The sequence below is a fragment of the Carcharhinus amblyrhynchos genome, chromosome 11 (genome assembly GCF_965287045.1).
Source record: "Carcharhinus amblyrhynchos chromosome 11, sCarAmb.v2.hapA, whole genome shotgun sequence".
Lineage (NCBI taxonomy): Eukaryota > Metazoa > Chordata > Chondrichthyes > Carcharhiniformes > Carcharhinidae > Carcharhinus > Carcharhinus amblyrhynchos.
This window is the reverse complement of record NC_137334.1, coordinates 67,453,522-67,476,728: the sequence shown is the minus strand read 5'-3', so window position 1 is coordinate 67,476,728 and position 23,207 is coordinate 67,453,522. Positions and strand designations below refer to the sequence as shown.

The 23,207-nt window shown below is 40.4% G+C and overlaps 1 protein-coding gene across 4 annotated transcripts in view; it reads left to right on the top strand.

Annotated features, from left to right (window-relative positions):
* Positions 1 to 20,761, top strand: part of zranb3 (zinc finger, RAN-binding domain containing 3) — a 109,959-nt gene extending 89,198 nt beyond the window's left edge. For 3 of the 4 annotated variants that reach the window (XM_080199337.1, XM_080199335.1, XM_080199336.1), the window contains 6 exons: positions 2,427 to 2,528; positions 3,920 to 4,062; positions 4,464 to 4,613; positions 5,972 to 6,377; positions 10,402 to 10,533; positions 20,542 to 20,761. In XM_080199337.1, the coding sequence (XP_080055463.1) occupies positions 2,427 to 2,528; positions 3,920 to 4,062; positions 4,464 to 4,613; positions 5,972 to 6,377; positions 10,402 to 10,533; positions 20,542 to 20,640 (1,032 nt within the window). In that variant the 3' untranslated portion in view covers positions 20,641 to 20,761. Of the gene's footprint in view, positions 1 to 2,426; positions 2,529 to 3,919; positions 4,063 to 4,463; positions 4,614 to 5,971; positions 6,378 to 10,401; positions 10,534 to 18,175; positions 18,261 to 20,541 lie in introns of all 4 variants that reach the window. The other variant, XR_013888170.1, reaches the window with a different exon arrangement.
* Positions 20,762 to 23,207: the final 2,446 nt, after the last annotated feature.

Here is a 23,207-nt window from a genome sequence, read left to right as displayed (position 1 = left end):
CAATGGCACATTATTACCCCACCCCACTCACACGTATGCAGCCCCTGTATTAAATTGTCCATTTACTCTACTTCTGTTGGTTCTGTCAGTTTTTGTTTGTTAGTGGAAAAATAGAATTGTCTAGTAGTTCAAATCAAACAATCTAAATGAAATAGTGCAGATTTATTTTTAAATTTCTCCTTGGATCATTAATCATGGAAGCAAACCACAGCAGTTCCACTGAGTTGGACAATGGGCTGGGGAAATCTTGGCCAAGTGAACACAAGGAATATGACAATGACAGCTGAACAGATTTTGAACTATCTTTGTGCCAAAGAATTCCACGAGTTACTGCATTTGTTTTCAGAAACAGTAGAGGGCCAGGTCATGCCCAGTACTTTGTTTGCCAGACAGTCCTGCATAGTCGTCTTCCTTTTTGTTTGTTCTTGGAGTGCAAGTGTGGCTGGAAAGGCCAATGATGCTTATTAATCCGGAATTGCCTTTGAGAAGGCAGTGGAAAACTGCCTTTTTGAACTGCTGCAGTCGTGGAGAATAGGTATACTCACATTACTGTTAGCCAAAGCATTCCAGGATTTGGCCCAAGAACAGGGATATCATTTCAAACCAGAATACTGTGTGACTTGGCGGGGGGACTTGTAGATGGTGGTGTTCCCAAGCATCTGCTGTCCCTGTTCTTCTAGATGATGGAGGCTGTGGATTTGGAAGGTTTGATTTATGCATACGTGGGACATGAGCGTCACTGGCTGGGCCAACATTTACTGCGTATCCTTATTTCCCTTTGAAATGATTGGCTTGCTAGGCCACTTCAGAGGGCAGTTGAGAGTCAACCACATTGCTGTGGCCCTGGAGTCACATGTAGGCCAAGCCAGGTAAGGACAGTAGATTCTTTCCCTAAAGAATGTTAGTGAATCAGATGTGTTTTTCCAACAATGGACAATGGTTTAGTGGTCAACTATAGATTCTCAATTCCAGGTTTTTTTAGTTCAAATTCCACCATCTGAGGTGGTGGGATTCAAACATGGGTCTCCAGAACATTAGCTGAGTTTCTGGATTAATAGTCTAGCGATTAATACCAGTAGACCATCCCCTCCCCATATGGGTGGTGTCAAAGAAGGCACAGTGAGTTGCTGCGGTGTGTGTGGTGTATTGTACACACTGCTACCACTGCACTGATGCTGGAGAGACTGAATTGATGTTTAAGTTAGTGGATGGGGTACTGACCAAACAGACTGCTTTGCCTAGGATTGTGTTGAGCTTCTTGAGTATCGAAGTTTTGTGCATCCAGGCAAGTGGAGGGTGTCTCAGCATATTCCTGATTTGAGCCTTGTAGATGGTGAACAGACTGAAATCAGGAAGTAAGTCACTTACTGTAGAATTCCCAGCCCCTGATCTGCCCTTGAAGCCACAGCATTTATATAACTTTATCCATTTATGTTTCTGTTCCATAAAAGTAATACTATTGAATGTTTTGGGAAGATAATTAGGTTCCCTCTCGCTGGAGCTGGTTATTGACTGGCCCTTGTGGCACAAATGTTACTTGCCAGTCCTGAGCTTTGTTCAGATCTTGCTGCATATGGATGTAGACTGCTTCAGTAACTGCAAAGTATTGTAGTTATTAAACACTGTGCAATCATAGCAAATCTCCTCACTTCTGATATGAGGGACGGTCATTGATGAAGCAGCTGAAGATGGTTGGGCTTAGGACACTATCCTGAAGAATCCCTGCAGAAATGTCCTTGGGCTGAGATGCTTAACCTCCCAACAACCACCACAAACTTCCATTGTGCTGGGAATGAGCCCAATCAGTGGGGAGTGTTTCCCTGTTTCCCATTGATTCCAGTTTTGCTAGTACTACTTGGAGCCACACCAGATCAAGTGCTGCTTTGATGTCAAGGGCAGTGACCCTCACTTTGCCTTTTGAGCTCAAATCTTGTGTCGAACTGAGGTTGAACTGCTATGTACAGGTGAGTGACCCTGGCAGAACAATAATGAACTGGTTGATGCAGTGCAAGTGCTGCTTGATAGGCTATAGATCTAACATCCCAACTATGTTGTATGTATGTATGTATTGTATGTTCTCTGGGTTAGCACCCCATTTTTGGGTGTGCCTGATGCTGTTCTGGCCTGCTCTCTTACACCCTTTGAAAATGTGCCAAGGATTAATTTGCTTTTCAAAATGATCCTGAAGAGTTGATTAGGTTAAATTTTAGTTTGAAGTATTAAGATTGGAGTTTCATTTAATTGGGCTTTGTGCTCAATCTTATCAGTACGGCTGTTTTTAATGTACTTGTTTGCTTCTACCACATACAAAATGGCAAGTACTATTTACCCTGGTGTTAGTTTCCCCAGAATCATCTTGATCATTTGTACAAAGTGCAGTACTGAGGAGTTCCAGTAACTGATTGACACTGTTTGTTTATCATTAGGAGGGAGAGCCTTTAAATTGCAATTTTATTCCTCTGGATGTAAAATTAGAGAACTGGGAGGATTTACCAACATTCTTTGATCAGAAAAAAAACCGTGCAGTGGTAAGGTTTGAACTGTATTTGTGTTTTTAAGTGGAATAATTTTATTGATTTCTTTTTTAAAGATATATGCTTTTGTATGAGAAATATTGTCAGAATCCTTTAATCCGTAATAGTCATTTTGGCAGCAGTCTGAGCGTACAACTTGTATTATGTAAAATCAGGTTTGACAAAATGTATCTCTCTTAACTGGCCCAAATTACTGTGCAACATCTAAGTTATGATGAAATATGTGACAGACACGTGGAAACAACACCACCTACAACTTCGCCGTCCAAGCCACAAGCCGTCCTGATTTGGAAATATATCATTGTTCCTTCATTGTCACTTACTCAAATTTCTGGAACCACCTGCTTAACAGCACTGTTGATATACCTGCAAGACATGCACTGCAGTGGTAAGGAGGCAGCTTGCCAGCACCTTGTCAAGGGTGATCAATGCTGATCTTGCCAGCAACACCCATATCCCATGAATGAATTTAAAAAAAGCAAAATACTGAGTTACAATAAGTTTACTAAAGAGCAGTAAGTGTTCATACAATTGCAACTGAGTAATGTGGGTACTCATGCAGCATCTTCCAAAGCATCAATATGGTCCACAGGGCTTTACAGCCTATGAGTTTCTTTTTTGAAGTGTGGACTTGAGCAATAACTTTACATAAAGCAATTTTTCATAAACAGCAATAACATAATGACCTGATAATTTGTTGTAGCCATTAGTTGTGGAATACTGGTCAAAACATCAAGAAAACTCCCTTGTTCATCTTCACATAGTGCTATGGGATCTCTTATGCCAATCTGAGTGGGCCTCAATTTATGTTGTACTGTCAGCCTGGATTATGTACTCAAGACTCTAGGCTGAGACTTGAACCCACAATGCTCTGATTCAGCTGCATGAATGCTTCCAGTAAGCTTCGGCTCGTCATTATTGCTCATCAGTTGAAACATTTGAAAATAATTGAAGGCATTTTCAATTGAAAAAGGTGTTACTAGTTGCACATTGAATCAGTGGTTAATTTTTATGCACTCTGTGCATGTACGCAGGACAGTTTTTATATACCTGTGCATACACAGTGGTGCTAAAATGGTAACTAGTGTACACACATAGCTTATCCAATGTATGTTTTTTCTTTGAAAATTAATAAGTTTATGTTGTATATTCAAGGCCAACTTGTGACATAAGGCATTGGTGGTATTGTTGATCTTATCGTTGCTCGTTTAGTTAAGGAGAGTGTAATGTTAACTTATACACAGAAAATCTTAACATTGTCTTAAAGCACCCGTACTAGAAATAGCAGGAAATAACTGAGTCTGCCACAATATCAGTTTTTTTTTAACCTTTGCTTCTGTAGAAATTAGCATTTTAACCCCATGTTTTTTTAAACAAATTTGCAGCTTCTGCGATTTGTACGAGAATGGCTCAGCTTAACTGCTATGAAACAAAAAATAATTAGGAAGAGTGGCCTGGTTTTCTGTAGTCCTTCACTTGCACTAGAAAACATCATGAAAGGCCAGCGTTTACAAAGCTGTACAAAAAGGTGAGATTTTATTGGGACGTTCCCAATATTTGACTCTGTTAATTGAGACTTTGCAGTTTCATGTTATCATCATACCTTTTTGTTTACTTTTACTGTGTTCACTACTTGGCATCTTGTTCAAATGTTGGCCCTTTTTTAGTGATGGAGTGGAGGAGACTATTACTGAGTTTTTAATGACAGTCTGCTTATTGACTTTTTTTAATATATTCCTAAGTTCCTCTTTAGTTCAATTGTTTAAATGACATTTAAATACAAAAGATAAAAACTGGTGTGCATCATACATACAGATTTAGTTGGTTTATTTTATTTGTTCCTGCTTCAGTAATTCTGTTTTTATTATTGGAAAGTAACAAAGAAATTGGGCCTTCATTTGAAAATCGGTATGAAATATTTATTTTCAGATTTATAACAAAAGAAGATGTAGCTGCTGTGTCTCTGAAGAAGGCACGCGGTGAAGGAGGAACTGTCCGAGTTATAGCAAGTGAGGCAGCGTTCCATGGCAAAAATAAAACCAAAACTTCTAATCGACCAATTGAGAACAATTTAAACACGTATGTTTCTTTTGTTTCCTGTTTAAATGATCTGCCAATCAGAGAAAGAAATGCTGTGTTTGGTACAGTTCTTGCATAGCATTTTACCATTGGAGAAATAGAACAGAGAACAATACAGCACAGGAACAGGCCCTTCAGCACACCAAGTCTGTGCTGATACAGTTTATATCTGTCTGTGCGCCCCCTGCTCTTCTGTCTATCAGGTACACCTTAAACGTTGCTAACGTGCCTGCTTTCACCACCTTCACTGGCAGTGCATTCCAGGCACTCATCGCCCTCTGTGTTTTTAAAAAAAAACTTTCCCTCACGTCTCCCCTAAATTTACCTCTCTTGTAGTCTAACCTTCCACCCAAGGAAAAAGCTTTTGACTATCCACTCTATCCATGCCCCTCATAATTTTGCAGACCTCTTTCAGGCTTTCATATGAATACAATCCAGTTTATCCAACCTCTCCTCATACCTAAAACCCTCCAGACCAGGCAACGTCTTGGTAAACCACCTTTGCACCCTCTCCAAATCATCTACATCCCTTTGTTGGTGTGGTAACCAGAACGGAACACAATATTCCAAACTAGCCTAACTAATATAATCGAAACAACTTGCTGGAAAGCCACTTTCCTGATTCTGATTCAATTGATATCGTCACTGAAATAACTGGTGGTATCTTTAATGCTATGAAAGTAATGGTAAAATTTTCTATGATGTGTATTAATAAAGCTTCTGTTCACTTACCATCTGGCTTTTCTTATCGTAGAAATCTGAAATGTAGATTCACTCTTGTGTCTATTGAGCAATAACGTGTTGGTGGTTTTTGTTCGAAGTTTCTTTAATCTTTGCAATAATAATGTATTTAGCATTAATGATCCATAACTATTTTTCCCTTGAGCCCCAAAAACATGTTACTGTCACAAAGAACCTCCTACCAGATTTCTGAAAATATTCAATTTTAAACATTGTTGCAATACACTGAGTGTTGTTATTAAATTTGAGATGTAAATGTGCCAAATTGTTTCATAAACTATTTAGATTGGATCCATTAGCCTGATTGTATGTAAAGAAATATTGTTTAAACATTTGAAACTGTGTTCACTTTAAATTCTGCAACTTATGTTAACAGTTAAGTATAACTGGAATATTGGCCTCCCATATGTCACCATTGGATGCTAGGTAACTCAAAATAGTCATTTGCTTTCTAGATGTTAGTGCATGTTTTGATGTGAATTAAATTTGAGCTCAGAAGATTAATACTTGTTAGAACAGCCAAATTTAGAAAGCTAACACATTTCAAAAATGTAAAATATTTTCTACTTGTCGTTACGCCATTAAAAGTGAATGTGTGTATACTGTCTTGCTTTCAGTGACACAAGTGAAATTATTGAGAATAAAGTCTGCAACACGACCCCTCCATTGCCTCTAACTGGTGAAATGGCTGACATCTCCTTGGAAGTTGGCTATGTACAAGCTGTGAACAAAGATGGAAACCCACTTTGCCTTGGTTGTCAACAGCCCACAATCCAGGTCAGCAAGTATCATGAGTCCACAGCTTGGGATACCCGATATTGCTCCCAGAAGTGTCAGGAAGACTTCTTGGTCCGGTCCAATTGGTGCTATATGAGATCAAAGGTTTTTGAAGTTGAGCGTGGAATCTGCCAGCAGTGTGGCCTCAATGCTCAGCAGCTGTACCTTCATGTCCGAGACTCACTGAAGGCCCAGCGGAAGGAGCTACTTGAAAGCACATGGCTGGCACAACTTCCACTCAGTCAGGTAAGTGGAAAAACTATCTGGTTTTATTGAAACTAAAATGAAGAATTTCCAATGTTCGTGTGCATTACATTTTATGGTTTAAAAAAAAAACATGTACAACACTGGGTAAGACAGCAAAATAAATAAGGTAAGGCCCAATTATTCTCCTGCACTGAATTTAGTTTCTTCTTCCTGCCAAGATCTTGCCAGCTGCCCCTTCCCATTAATATGTTACAGAGAGGTGAGAGGCACATTCCACATCAACGTTGCTGCTACTGCCCTTGTCTCTCATACGAGACCTGTCGGAGGACTGGCCCTTGCTTTATCAGACTTTCTAAGCAGCGTTTGGAGATTCTGAAATAGAACGGGAAAGTATTTATTTTCTGAGGGTGGGGGGTATGTATTTAATCTTCAGTTTGGAATTGATAACCACTTGGTTCGGTTTGCACCTAGTGTTAAATTGGAAAATTTTCATCACAATGAGATGAGTAACTTTATCTCTCTCTAAACCCACTGACTTGGACCATGGCAAGCTAAGTACTATTGATTCTATTGTTGTGTATGATTCATCAACTTTTGCTCATCTGTGCTTTTGTTAGCCATGGACCAATTTGCTGTTACCCTCCATAAACTTGAGCTCACAGATTGCACCTAATTTCATTTACTCATTGCTCCTGTGTTTGTTCATCTATGCTGACTCATCCATCAGTGCCTTCATTTTAAAAAATTCTCGTCATCTTCAAAGCCCCTCATGGCCTCCCTATATCGTGCCTCCATAGTAGCTATGCCTTTCACCATTTAGGCACCAAGCTCTGTCTCACTTGTTTGCTTGTTCTCTCTTGCTTATTGTCTTCTGTATCCATTTTTGTTTGATCTCTTTCCTATGAATAACTATTCTTCACTTCATTAAATAAGCTATACACATATAAATTGGTGATCTTATAATTCATCCATTGATGCAAAATGTTGAGACATCCTCTTCTCCTGGCTCATGCTTTCCCTTAGTGTAAGGACATGGTGATATTGATGAGGGAATCTTTATTGCTAATACTTAGTGCCCTTTGGAAGATGGTAGTTATCCATGATGTGGGAATTATGTTTTGAAGAGTGGTGGTGAAAGAGTAGCAACGCGTAGCCAAGTGAGCATGATGTGTGATTTAACAAGATCTTGGGAGTAGCGATGTTCCTGTATTTTGTACATAAGCGAACACCTTTGCACAGTATACCAGTCTGGGGGAAACAGGTAAGCGTAGCAAGCCATGGAGGAGGAACGTAAAAAGCTAGTGAGCATGGGAAAAACATTTCCATCATCGGAATTTAAATGTGAACCTGACTTGAGTGAGTGATGTGACTAAACCACTAGGATTCTGACTCTGACTTCAGTGTTATTTTCTGCAGTGTTAGCTCTGAGAATCAGTTCTCTATAACCAGAGAATCACCTGCAATGACTCTGCTTCCTGTCCCTTCCCCACCCAACAATTGAGAACCTTCCTCTTTTCTCTACAAGAACATTAAAAATTGGAGCAAGAGTTGATCATGTGACTTGTTCCACCATTTGATACCATTCTGGCAGATTTCGGACTTCAACTTCAGTTTCCTGCTGGCTCCTCATATCACTCAATTTCATAAGACCAAATATCTGTCCATCCCAGCCTTAAATGCATTCAAAAATGGAGCATCCACATATCTCTACTGGAGAATTCTTAAAAAAAAATCGCACCCCTTTTGATGGAAGGGATTTCTTCTCACCTCAGTTTTAAGTGCTTGTTCCCTCATCCTGAGACTGTGTTTTAGATTCCATGACTAGTGGAAAGTATCTCTCAGTCTGTGGAATCCCTTCAAATTCTTGTATGTTTCAAGGCAATCACCTGTCATTCTTCTAAATTCCAGAGTATTGGCCCAGTTTACTCGGCCTCTTGCCATAGGACAACTCCCTCATCCCGGGGACCAAGCTAATGAACTTTTGGTAATCTGCCTGCAAAGCAAGTTCATCCTTTCTTAAATCTGAAGACCGTATGGACATGGTATTCCAGGTGTGATCTTGCCAAAACCCTGTACAATTGTAGCAAGACTACTTTATTCTTGAACACCAAACCCCTTACGATTGCCTTCCTAATTGCTTGCTGTACCTTTTGTGTCAACTTTCTACGGTCCTTGTACATGTACAGCCAAGTCCCTTTAACGTCAACATATGCAGGTTTCACACCATTCAAAACAAATTCTATTTTATTCTTATGATCAAAGTGAATAACCTCGTGCTCACGTTATACTTGATCTGCCATCTTATTGCCTACTCTCTTAACCTGCCTATATCTTTTTGTGGCCTCATTGTGCCCTCCTCACCAGTTGCATTCCTACCTAGCTTTGTATCGTCTGTAAACTTAGATACATTACCCTATGTTTCTTCATCTAAGTGATTAATATAGATCGTAAATAGCTGAGGCCCATCTACTTGCTGCGCCTCAGTGACATCATCTGAATACGTTGCATCAATTTTCACATGTACACTGACAACACCCAGCTTTACCGCACCATTGATTTCCTTGACTCCTCCATTGTCACAATTTTTTTTTGTCATCTGGCACAAGGTGAGCAGTAATGTCCTTCATTTTAAATGTTGGAAAAATCAAAAGTCAGAGTCTTCAGTCTCCACCACAAATTCAATTCCTAACCACTATGTCTATCCCTCTCACTGATAGTTGTCTTTATCGCACCAAGCCCTATCGTACGCCATAAGAACATAAGAAATAGGAAATAGGAGCAGGAGTAGGCCATCTAGCCCTTCGAGCCTGCCCCGCCATTCAATAAGATCATGGCTGATCTGTCATGGCTCAGTTCCACATTCCCGCCCTCTCCCCATAACCTTTAATCCCCTCGCTTATCAAAATCCAATAAACCCGCATCTTAAAAATATTTAGCGAGGCAGCCTCCACCACCTCAACGGGCAGAGAATTCCAGAGATTCACCACCCTTTGAGTGAAGAAGTTCCTCCTCAACTCCGTTCTAAACCGCCCCCCCCTTTATCTTGAGGCTGTGCCCCCTAGTCCTACTGTCCTTTCTGAGCGGGAAGAGTCTCTCCACCTCTATCCTATCCATCCCATTCATCATCATATATGTCTCAATGAGATCTCCCCTCTCATTCTTCTAAACTCTAACAAGTACAAGCCTAGTTTATTCAGCCTCTCCTCATAGCTCAACCCCCTCGTTAGAGTTTAGAAGAATGAGAGGAGATCTCATTGAGACACCACTTTGCTGCTTTCTGATCTGCCTCGGTCCTCGATTTTAAAATTCTCACCCTTGTTTTCAGGTCTCTCCATGACCCTGCCCTCCCTATCTCTGTAAGCTCCTCAGATCCACAACCTTCCAACATCTAATCTGTGACTCAAATTCTGTCTTCTGAATTACCCTGATTTTAATCATTCTGCCATTGATGGCCATACTTGAAGCTGCTCAGGTCCTAAATTCTACAATTTCCTCCAACGTCTCTGCCTCACCAACTCTCTTTCTTCCTTCCTTTAAAACCCACCTCTGTGACTAAACCTTTGGTCAACTGCCTCAGTATTTATTAACATGGATTAGTGCCAAATTTTGTTTGTAACAAAATATTATTCTTGATGAGGCACCTTTTGGGACATTTTATTACACTAAAGGTACATGCAATCAAATGAATTAGGATCAGGAGCAGGCCATTGGCCTATCCTACCATTCAGTAAGATCAGGGCTGATCTGATTTTAAAAGTGCTATATATAATTAAAAGTTATAATATTTTCTTTCCTAAAAATAAACACACGTCCTTTTGAGAAGCCAACACCCGAATCATGTTACTATGGCAGTGTTTGGTACAGGTCAAATGAAAACTCCCACATGAAAATCACATCTGAAGTAATTTAGTATTTTATTGAAATCTTTCCCCCTCCCTTTAAAGCAGCTTTATTTACAAATAAATTCTTCAATAATTTGTTATGGCATCATTAAAATGTATCAAAAATCTCTGCTTTGTCTTTCTTTTAAACTATTGAAACTTTTATATTCTCTCGGTTTCAGTTGAATGAAATTATTTCAAATCCAACGGAGGGTCAGTTCTGGCAAGTGGACCACATCAGACCAGTATATGGTGGTGGAGGACAGTGCTCCTTCGAGAACCTACAGACACTCTGTACTGTCTGTCATAAAAAGGTTAGTAAACTGGTATGACTATAATCTAGTGGTTGAACAGACATTAATTCTTTTCTCACAGCAGTATTTTTTAAATTACCTGGTTGCTTCTGCTTTTTGTCTCTGTCACGATTGTCAAGAAAGACTTGCATGAGTCAGTCAAGGGGCAAGATGCATTACTCATGTCACTTAACCTGTAGAACTAAAAGTCCAATTAACTTGGCCTTGCACTCAGTTCCTCTCAGGGTGATGTTATATGGTACAAGTCATAAGCTTACAGTACCATGCTGCATTCAAAGTTCAACATTTGTTATTTTGGCCCACTGGGTACGGTAAGAAACTTAATAAAAAAATAATAAATATCAGGGGCCACCAATGATCCTGCTACAGATTGTTCAAAAGATTTTTTTTTTATATTCTTCAACTCGAGCTAATTGTTTTACTGACACCATAAAACTTAGGTAACAGACTGTGTGTGTGTGTGTGTGTGTGTGTGTGTGTGTGTGTGTGTGTGTGTGTGTGTGTGTGTGTGTGCATATTCTTCCCTGCCCCCTCCTAACATTTAAAGAGCTACACAGACTAATTTCCTGCAACACTGGTTCAAATGTGTAAAAGATCAAAATTGTAGGTGCAGCAAGAAACAGTAATTTTTTATGTCACTTTTGGGCATTCTGAATAATTTTTGTTTATCCTCACTGAGACCCCCAAATTCCATTTCTTCGTATGTGTTTTTATGAAATCCAAACAAATAACATTAAAAATGGAAATTCTTCCACAATCACATGTCCTAAAACATGGGGTAAGTTTCCAAACTAAAATGTTTGAAATATACTTGGCAGATTGAGCAACATCATAGCTTTTCAGGTGGATAGGTTTCTGCTTCAGGAGAGACTTGGAATTGGCACAAATTGCACTGGTTCCGTTACAATTCAAAGTTTACACCTTGATGTAACTCGCATTTAAAGTTCTCCTTTCTATGCTGATGAAACGAATGAAAACTAGTAAATACCACAGTAGTATATATGTTGATATGCAAGAAAAATGTATTGTTTCAAACTTTAATTTTCATATTTTGTGACACGAGTTTAGCATTTTTCTTGGTCCCTGACTGCTCACACTGATTTCTAATTGTTAACATCCATATTTGTGTCAAGGCTGGAAATTTCTTTGATAGGCACAACTTAATGGCATAATTTCAGGTGTAATTTACAGATAGCAATGCCCTCACATTCCACTTCCCACCTCCACAGAAAATTCCAACCCCAAGTAATTTTAATTTTCCTAGCAGATGTCTCAGTCAAAACATTTAAAAAATCTTCCCCAAATTCAAAAGCGAACACCTTTATCCAAGTAAGAAGTCGCGCAAAACCAGGTTAAAGTCCAACAGTTTTATTTGGAATCATGAGCTTTCAGAGTGCTGTTCCTTCAGGCAAGTGGATGAAGGAGCAGTGCTCCAAAAGCTTGTAATTCAAAATAAACCTGCTGGACTTTAACCTGATGTTGAGACTTCTCACTGTGCCCACCCAGTCCAAGCCAACATCTCCACATCACGTTTATCCAAGTTAGTGTAGGGAATTCTTTCCTTTGTATGGGCCCTCAAATATTGGGAAAACTGTTTAGCATCTTGGAAGAGAATTAGGAGCTCTATTAATCATACCATTTGCTCTTTTTAATTACACTCATTGGGATCCCTGTTTAATGTCTGTATAGGATGTCACTTTCAATAGTCAGAATTCCCAAAGCATCTGAGAGATCCTCCTAATTGATCTGATTTATGAGATGAAGTTTACTGAGGCACAGTTTAGACTTGAAGTTACCTGATGGAAAGGATTTTATTAATATATTATGATTAAGCTTTTCTAATTAATTTTTTCTTTGTCACGAAGAGAATTTAGTAAACCTAAAAAATGATTTAGATTTTCTTAGTGAATTTAGTTCACTGTGAGTTGTGAAATTGTTAAAACTGATGCAGGATGTGAAAATTGCCTTATGGAGTTAACAGGTACATATTCAATTTATTTGGTATTCAATAGATAGATTTAAATTTTGCCCAATGATTTTGGCTGTAATAGTGTATTTCTAATAGCCACGAAAAATCAGAATCTCTGTTTAGATGAAATGTTGACTTTATTCATGCTTGATGTGGAAAGCAACGACAAGCCAATATTCAAAGTGCCCCTTACTTGGTTAAGAACTATGGGCAGAACTCTCCCATGCCCACAACAGGTTTAATGGCAGGCAGGGGGAGAATTCGGTAAGTAGCCCAAAAATTATTTTTACACTGGCATGAATCTCCTGTGGGATCGACCACACGTGCCTGCCACAACGGATTGGGGACCCACTGGAGGCCGGCACAAAACTGACTTGCATCTTGCCAACAAGATGAAATGAAGGCCTGACCGCCACTACCAAATCTCCACTGTGCCAGTAGAAAACTATGCCAGTGCAAAACATGCCTGGAACAAGATGGCACACAGATGTCAAGAATTCTCTAAACAATGCCTGGAGCTGCCTCCAAAGTTCAGGATGAAAGTTGCCAGCAATCCTGGACTCCAGAACACCACAGCAGTTAGAGGGGGAGCATCTGTAAATGAACCTTCCAGATTTGCTGTCCTTAGGGAGGTTGATCGTCCAGGCACAGTGTTTCCGTAGATCCAGCTTCATTTTCACAAAGTTCATCTTTCTCCAGTAGTGGGTCTATGATGTTGGATGCCTTTTCAATATGGCATTCTGATATGATGGCTGATCGTGCGCTGCCAGGCCTATGCCACCATGAAAAGTGGTACAAAATCTCTGGGTACATAATTAATGAGGTTAGGCCCAGAAGATGTGGTGATTTTCTCTGCCAGTTTCTGCAACAGGAAGCACAGTGCATTCCTGTTCATGTCACAGGACTTTGCCTCAGGATGGGGGAATTCCATGACTAGGTACGGGTGGGAATCCATTTTCTGAACCAAATAAATGAACAAGTTAGTTTTTTCCAAATTAATGGCAGCCTTCGTGGTCATTTTATCTGATGCCAGCCCACAAATCACCAGATTTACACCCCAACCCTTCAATACTCCTTGATGTTCCTTCTCTCCTGCCCCCATCCTAGGCATAACTCTCTCTTGGATAAGCCTTCAGTTTTCTTCTCTGCCTCTTTGACATTTTTCAAAGGGCCATCATGGCACTTCTTGCTGGCTTTTTACAGCAGTAACCCCAAATGCCTGATACTCTTGCCAAACTCCCAGCCCAGCTTGGGGTGGGGCTGATCTTGCTGATCATGGAATCATAGAAACCCTATAGTGCAGAAAGAGGCCATTTGGCCCATCGAATCGGCACCAACCACAATCCCACCCAGGTCCTACCCCCATAGCCCTACATACTTTACCCACTAATCCCTCTAATCTGCGTATTTTAGGACACTAAGGGACAATTTTTTAGCATGGCTAATCAACCTAACCTGCACATTTTTGGATTGTGGGAGAAAACCCACACAGACACGAGGAGAATGTGCAAACTCCACACAGATAATGACCCAAGCTGGGATTCGAATCCAGGTCCCTTCAGCTGCAAAGCAGCATTGCTAACCACTGTGCTACCATACCGCCCAATGCACCTGTTCAACCCTTTCGTCCCAATGCCAATCCTATGGACTGACATTCCTTAGTTGAGTCGGTGCTTTGTGTGGCGTGAAGGTCTTGATGAGCTGAGATTTCTCAGTAGCTGCAAAAGTTCATGTAGTTGATCTGCAGTAGAATAAACTCTCAGGTGAACTTTAAGTTGAGCAAGATAAAATAATTATTTTTTCACTATTGCTGTTGAGTACCTTTTTGGTTACTTAGTTGACTGCATGTTTTACAAAGAACAAAGAACAAAATCACCCTGGGAAACAGGCCCAACGAGCCCACGCTGCCATCTCAACACCACCTCTCTACCCATGACCCCTATCTAATGTTTTATGGCCATACAGATTGAGGGAAAACTGATTTAGGGACAATTTATTCCTGCCAATCAGCCTAACAGCACATCTTTGGGGTGTGGGAAGAAACCGGAGCACCCGGAGAAAACCCACGCAAGCACAGGGAGAATGCGCAAACTCCCACAGACACCGGCCCAAATCCATGTGTCTGCACAGCAATCAGCGATAGTCACTGAGCTGTCGTCTTGCCCAGTATCTTGTCCAGTTTAGGCGCACACTAACGACATGAAGCACTAGGCCAATCTCGAACAACCAAGAGCAGCCCCAGTACGACCCATCGCCTGTATGCCCCTCGTTGGACACGAGGTGGACTGACTTAAAACCTGTGAATGAAAAGAGAAAAACATTATTATCATACTATACCTATTTACATTTCTAGGGACACCCCAATGCTAATGACCCTTAATTAAAGGTTCTCCTATATCCACCCATCTCCAACTCAGTCATGTGCCTGTCTAAGTTACTCTTAAAGGACTCTAGCGTGTTTGCTTCCACCACCTTACTTGGCAGAGCATTCCATACCCCCACTACCCTCTGTGTGAAAAACCTCCCTCTAATATCTGTGTTGTACCTCTCCCCCCTCACCTTAAGTCCATGGCCCCTTGTCCTATTATAGGAAATAGCTTACCTCTGTTTACTCTATCTATACCCTTCATAATCTTATATACCTCTATTAGATCCCCCCTCAGTCGACGTCTTTCAAAGGAAAAGAGCCCCAATTTCTTCAATCTTTCCTCATACCCCAGTCCCTCCATACCAGGCAACATCCTGGTAAACCTCCTCTGCACTCTCTACAGAGTCTCCACGTCCTTCTGGTAGTAAGGCGACCAGAACTGTACGCAGTACTCCAAATGCGGCCTAACCAACGTTCTGTACAACTGCAACATTAGACTCCAGCTCTTATATTCTATACCCCTTCCTATAAAGGCTAACATACCATAGGGTTTCTTCACCAAATGGTGTTTCATGGACTATGATACTCTGCTGGAAGTCTATTATATTTTAACAGCCATGCGACTTTGTATGAAGTGCTGAGTTATCATCTAAGGTGGTGTGCCAACTCTAAGCATTCTGGACTGTGGTTTTTCACACCTGTGGTTTCAGACAGCCAAATGCCTTGTGTTCAAAGGACAGCCCATCATATTACAATGAGGTGTCAGTGGGTTTCATTTACCTTTTTGACCTGACTCTCAACAGTCAATAATATATTCTTTTGTTCTCTCTGGAGACAGGATAGTTTCAATCCACAAGAGAAGTCTGGTAATCCTCGGGCACTATGTTTGCAATCTTTAAAAATGTAGTTTATAAAAGTAGCTTTAAAAATTTGTTACATAATTTCTGAGCTTTTTCAGAGACCTGTGTATTATTCTGGTTTTCATGTAGGAGATTTCTCTATTAATTTATAGCTCAGCAAATACAAAGAACTCAGGGACACTGCACTTTCTGGTTGAAGACGTATTTTATTTTGCCCAGACCTGGTCTGCACGTGAGGGAGAGCAGTTTGAGGCAGCTCAAATTACTCTAAGTTACATTATTAAGACATACTACAATTATACATTTTCAAAAATCACTTTGCCCACCTACCCTGTTGTCCTAACCAGATGAGCCAATCATATTAGTATGAATTGGTCAATAACATCCTACTCTCTGGCAGCGTGAGAATTCATTTGGTCTGTCGTATCCAAAAACTCCTGTCCACTGCAACCTCATTACATATGTCGTAGAGTTCAAAGATACCTTTCCCACTGTCTCTTTAGCAACCTCAGTTACGTTAGTCGTAGAATTCAAGTTCTTTTCCCACTGTCTGCTGAGCAACCTCTTATCAAAAGCAATTGAATTATTCCATTCATTCTGATATCTGAGAAACTTGTACTTTCTATAACCCATACTGATAAAATCTGTGCTCTGTGGCTGTATTGTTCTTATAAAATGTGGTTAGTCTTTACTCTTATCCTGCTATGCCTTAGGGCAGTTTGTAGTTGGCCATGGTGTACATTTTAAGTCAGAATATATAAGAACAATGGTTATGTGTTTCTTTGCCTTTGTACGTTCATTTCTAAATTAGTCTGCCCTGATTTATTAGTCCTTTAGTACCAGGTTATCCTAAATCCCTCTAATATACCTACATGCCTATACTGGGTGTAACCCCTTTCACCATTTGCCCAAACTTTTGTGATGGTGTGGAACATGTAACCAAATCTCACCTTGGTCTGTCCCTTTTCTCCCCAGCACGTTTTCTTCCTCTGGGCATCTAATTTTGATCCACATCCCCTCCAATCATTTAGAATTCTGGTTCTCTCCAGTATCCTGCCAATTTTCTCCAAGTTATGGAGAAAAAGAAGAAGACCATCTCAACCATGGCACTAAGTGGCTTCCTCTTCTCCAAGAGCAAAAGTGTTGCAGATACTGGAAGTCTGCAATAAGCCAGAACATGCTTGAAAAACACAACAGATCAAGCAGCTTATGTGGAGAAAGAAAAAGTTAATGTTTCAGGTCGCTGTACGTAAACATGTCAGTTCTCAGCATGTACACCAACACCACCCAACTCCACATCATTGCCAACTCTCTTCATTCCTCCACTGTAGCTTAATTGTCAGGTTGCTTATTTACCATCTAGTACTGGATAAGCAGAAATTTCCTCCAATTGCATATTTGGAAGATTGAAGTCATTGTTTTGGATCATAAGAACATAAGAAATAGGAGCAGTAGTAGGCCATCTAGCCCTTTGAGCCTGCCCCGCCATTCAATAAGACCATGGCTAATCTGAAGTGGATCAGTTCCACTTTCCCGCTTTCTCCCCATAACCCTTAATTCCCTTGTCTGTCAAAAACCTATCTACCCGCGTCTTAAATATATTTAGCGAGGCAGCCTCCTCCACTTCAACGGGCAGAGAATTCCAGAGACTCACCACCCTTTGAGTGAAGAAGTTCCTCCTCAACTTCGTTCTAAACTGACCCCCCCCCCCCATCTTGAGGCTGTGCCCTCTAGTCCTGCTATCCTTTCTGAGCGGGAAGAATCTCTCTACCTCTACCCTATCCATCCCTTTCATTATCTTATACGTCTCTATAAGATCCCCTCTCATCCTTCTAAACTCAGACGCAGTCTATTTAGTCTCTCTTCATAGTCCAACCCCCTCGTCTCCAGTATCAGCCTAGTGAGCCTCCTCTGCACTCCCTCCAAGGCCAAAATATCCTTGCGCAAGTGCGGTGACCAAAACTGCACACAGTACTCCAGCTGCGGCCTCACCAGTGCCCTGTACAGTTGCAGCAAGACCTCCCTGCTTTTATATTCTATCCCCCTCGCTATAAAGGCCAGCATTCCATTCGCCTTCTTGATCACCTGCTGCACCTGCAGACTGGATTTTTGCGACTGATGCACTAGGACCCCCAGGTCCCTCTGCACCATAGCATGCTGCAGCTTTTCGCCCTTTAAATAGTAATCCCTCCTACTATTATTTCTGCCGAAGTGGATAACCTCACACTTGCTAACATTGTACTCCATCTGCCCTGTCCTCGCCCTTGTCTGTAATCTCCTTCAGCCTTACAACCCTCCAAGACATCTGCACTAATCTAATTCTGGCCCCTGGAGCAACCACACATTTTATTTTGGGCCTTACTGATAACCATGCCTTCTGCTGCCTAGCCCACAAGCTCTGGAATTCCCTTCAAAAACCTCTCTGACTCTTTCTTTCTCCTTAAGGCACTTTCAAACTTTGGGTAGAAGCAAATTACTGCAGTTGCTGGAATCTGAAACAAAAACAGAAAATGCTGGAAAATTTCAGCAGGTCAGATTTAATACCTTACCTGTTTGATCAATCCCAATATGTCCTTATGTGGCTCACTGATGTATTTTGTTTTATACGCCTGAAGTGCCTTGGGATATTTTATTACCTTTTAAAAGTACCACATATGTACAAGTTGTCATTGCAAGTGCAAATTTAAATAAATCTGTGGTAGAATTTAAATTCCAATACATTGAATGCTCAATATCAAAATCACTAGACTAACTTACCCTTGAAATTAAAGCAAAAGAACACTAAGGGAATATTTGAAAGACAAATGCAAGTTGTCATCAACTTTACCATAAATAAAATCTGCTATTGCATTTCATTATTGGGAGGAATTGAGAATAGGAAGGCTATAAGAGATGGTAGAGAATCTACTAGAGGAAGGTAGTAAGAAGTACTGAAGTAGTGCATAATTGCATTTTATTGACATTCTGTTATTAATCTACCTTGTTACAGTTATGAAGTTTAGAATATCATTTTAGAACCGTCTTTTATTTAAGGTAAAATGATATGGGGAAGGGGGGAGACTTGTTCTAAAGTCTGCTTGTTAGCTAGCTTGGGGTGATTAAAGATCAAAGAGGTCCAGATTTTGTTCCTGGGGTAAAGGGACAAGGTGTTCACGTTGAAAGCAGTGACAGCAGTCTAAGTTCAGAATTGGTAGATTTGAGTCCCACAATCTCAGAATGATGTTGAAAATATTGGATTGTGAACAGTTGCCCTGTGAACTGTATTTACTTTGAAGATGAGGGAGAGTTGTGGTCACGGATAGATGATCAGCATATCTACTTAGATGCAAAATGTTTTCTGTCACTGTAGGGAAGAGGGCAGAGGAAGCCACTTTTGAGATCAGATTACTGCCTTCCCTACAAGTTGATGAATCTCGTGTAGACATTAGTTTTGTGTGGTCAGTAGAGGAATGAGGCTGTTTAGATTTACAAACCAGCAGAGTTCAACGCAGCAATGATCTTTAGTCAAAAAAAAATGCATTTCACAACTTTAAGTTGTTGAATTTTGGGAGATTTGTTCCAGCAATGCAAGAGTGGACAAATCATCAGGATAGATTTGACAGTTGATTGTGTATATAGGGAACTCTCCAAAAACCAAAGGTAGTGCCTGGAGATAGCCTTTCAAAATTACAACTCAGCAAAAAGGGGAAATGTAACACATTGGGAGCTGGGTGCAACTGTAGATTGTTTGTGATAACATCTTAATTCTGTGGAGCATGTGACGTGTTACCAGTATAAAAGGAGTTTAAAGTATTAGTTGCCTACAAAAAGAAAGTCAATAGTGCTTTTTTAGTTATTTGTTATAATAAAAGTTCTTTAAAACAGGAAATCTTGGTCATATTTTCAGCTATTAACTGGAAGTTTGAATTTTCTTTCAAAAGTTCTTGGTCTCTAAAAGGATTGCAACACCATTGTTACCTCTGTCACTGAAGATGAACAAAAGTAATGCTTTCATTCGCATTGTTCACTGACAACCAAACAAATCGATGCCAAACTAATAGATGGGCTTCCATGAAATCTGGAACATAGATGGGGTGTATCTCAGGGAAGAACTGATTAGTTTTTGATGAAGGTCCAGGTTCTGGAGGTTTTTAACATTGGGACTAGGGCATACAAACTTTATTTTTAGAATGTTGATGTTGTTTTATTTAGCATGCATTGTTTTAAAATGTTGTGGTGGAACTTGTCACAGTTGACAAAATGTGAACAAGTCTTCAAAGCAAGTTGTTGGACGTGGATTGACCAGAAGCTTCCAAAGTGAGATGAAAGCTCTTAAAAGGATTTTTTTTCAGCTTTTTAGTTGCAGAGCATCAGCCAGATAGGAAAAAGCCTCAAGGAAGAACTGGGTAATTACAATGTTGAGTTAATGCAGTCTGGCAGTAATATGCACTCTGAGTACCCTCTTATAAATAAATTGTCTGATGAAAAACAAAATTTAGTAAATTATCTATATTTTTATAGATCTGTATGAATGCATATTTTTATCTACTTGTGTAAAATCTCTATGTAACATACAAATAGTTTGGACCATTTTCAAGTAGCTTGGACCATTAGTTCCAGATATTGCTTCCTTAATTCTTTAATATTGAATGGTATTCAGTATTGTTTAACAAAGCTGTAGTGTTTTGGAAACCAATACAGGATTCATAGGGAAGCACTACTTTTATTTGAAATGCCTCTGATGATGCAAGCTGTAATTTATGATAAAACTTAGTGTTATTGTCAAATAACTCAAAGGATAACAATGAATTATGAAATTTCTCCTTCTATAGAGAACTGCAAAACAAGCTAAAGAAAGAAGCCAAGCAAAGAGACTTTCGGACACTTCTAAATACACATCAGACATCAGAAGTTTTTTTACAAAGAAATGAAGAATAAGTACGAATATAAAATTGTTTGAAAACATAAAACTAGCAGGGAAAACCAGTTCCTTGTACATTTTTGTATGCACTTTGACTTTTTCATATAATTATAAAACATGGCAAAACCTTTTCACTTTGTATTTATTTTTACTCTTTATTAAATAACTCCCTTTCCCATAACTGGCTTCCAGGTTTTAACCCAGTCTCTTGACAGCTCACCCCAAAGAGCTGTCAAGTAAACCCATCTAAGATAGCCACTGACATGGAAAGCATCTAACCCACCTTCAGCTATTCACTGAGAAATCAAATTATGCAAAGAAATTAACTTCTTTGTTGACTGTTCAAATGCAATAGCCAAGCTATTCCAGTACAGCTACAACATTGGCATCTACCTACCAAAGTGGAAAATGGACCAGATATATGTCCCATCCAAAAAAAAAAGGACACATCTGATTATCAGCACATCAGTTTACTCTTGATCAGCAGCAACATGATGGAAGTGGTCATCAGCAGTGCAGTTAGCTGCTCAGTTTGAGTTCTGCCAGAGTCACTCAGCTTCTAGCCTCATTACAGCCTTGGTTCAAACAGCCTAAAGAGCTGAACTCAAGATGAGTGATTGCTCTTAACAGCAAGACAGCCTTTTCCCTGGTATAGCAACAAGGATTCCTAGCAAAACTGGAGTTGATAAATAACAGAAAATTTTCTGCTGGTTAGAGTCATACCTGGCACAAAGGAAGATCGTTGCGGTGGTTGAAGATCAATCATCTCAGCTTCAGGATGTCACTGCAGGAGTTCCTCAGGGTAGTAGCCTAGGCCCAACTATTTTTAGCTGCTTCATCAATGACAAAAGTCAAGGTCAAAAGTGACCACACAATGTTCAGCATTATGTGCGACTCCGATACTGAAGCAGTTCATGTCCAAAAGCAGCAAGACCTGGATGATATCCAGGTTTGTGACAAACAGCTTTCCAAGCAATAACAATCTTCTGCGAGAGAGGATCTGACCATTACTCCTTGATATTCAATATTACCATCACTAAATACCCCACTATCAACATCATGGGTTACTATTGACCAGAAACTGAACTGGACTAGCCTTCTAAATAGTGTGACTACACAAGCAGGTCAAAAGCTAGGAATTGTGATACTGATTCCCCAAAGCTTATCCACCATCTACAAGGCACAAATCAGATGTGTGATGGAATACTCTCCACTTAGCTGGATGAGTGAAGCTCATCCAAGACAAGGCAGCCTACTTGATTGCTACTGCTTCCACAAACATTCAATCCCTCCATCACCAAGTCAGTGCAAACCCATGGCCATTAGCTTCTAAAAGTACCAAAGCAGCACCACCTGGAAGTTCCCCTCCAACTCACCCACCATCCTGATTTGGCAAAATATCACCATTCCATCACTATCACTGGGTCAAAATCCTGCAATTGCTTCCCTAACAGTATGTGAATGTACTTGCACCTCAGAGACTGCAGCAGTTTCAGAAGGTAGGTTGCCACCACCACCTTGAGGGCAATTCAGGATGGGCAATAAATGCTGGTCCAGCCAGAGGTACCTAATTCCATAAATGAATACTTTAGTACTTTGTTGAATAATTCTTTTTAATGTCAAACCTCTTGTTGTCTTTAATGGGAGAAGTAGTACTGCCTCTTTCGCTCAGATAGGTTTGATGTGAGGGTGTGAATCTGGAGAGCTGGCTTCTCAAATCAAGTTCGGTATTCAGTCTACACCTGTTTTTTGCTTTTGTTACAACGTATCCAGAAAAAACACTTCCGTACAAATATTTTGTAGTGAAAAGGAGCACACAAACTGATCTCACCACAATGGGATACTTGTGCATTAAGCTGCTCAAAATTTAGAGTCAATGGAAGTTCAAAGAACAAAGAACAACCCAGCATGGGAAACAGGCCCTTCGGCCCAACAAGTCCACGCCGCCATTTTAAAGCATTTTCCTGCACCTACCTTGACACGTGTGTATGTGTATGGTACCCCTATTGTAACCAGATTCAGGGGAGAATAGTTTAGGGACAATTTGTTACACCAATCAGCCTAAGAGCACATCTTTGGGGTGTGGGAGGAAACCCATGCAACCACAGGGAGAATGCACAAACTGCCACAGACACTGGCCCAAATCCATGATTCTGCACAGCCAGCAGTGATAGTCGCTGAGCTGCTGTGGTGCCCATCTGCTGGTCCAGTTTTAAGCACACACAACAATGCAAAGTACTAGGCCACTCTCGAAACATCCAAGAGCAGCCCACGCACGACCCACCGTGTGCCTGCCCCTTGTTAGACAACAAGGTGGACCGACACACCTGCGGATTAAAAGAGACAAAACATTAACATGTAGCATTAGATTTCCAGTATCATCCTGAGGCTCTGACCCTTTTTAAAACCATCTCCTATAACCCTCCATCCCTGTTTCACTCGTATGCCTATCTAAGTAAACCTTAAGTCCAGCCTCCACCACCTTACTTGGTAGTGCATTCCATACCCCCACGACCCTGTGTGAAAAGCCTCCCTCTAGTATCCAAATTATACTTCTCCCCCCTCACCCTTAGCTCG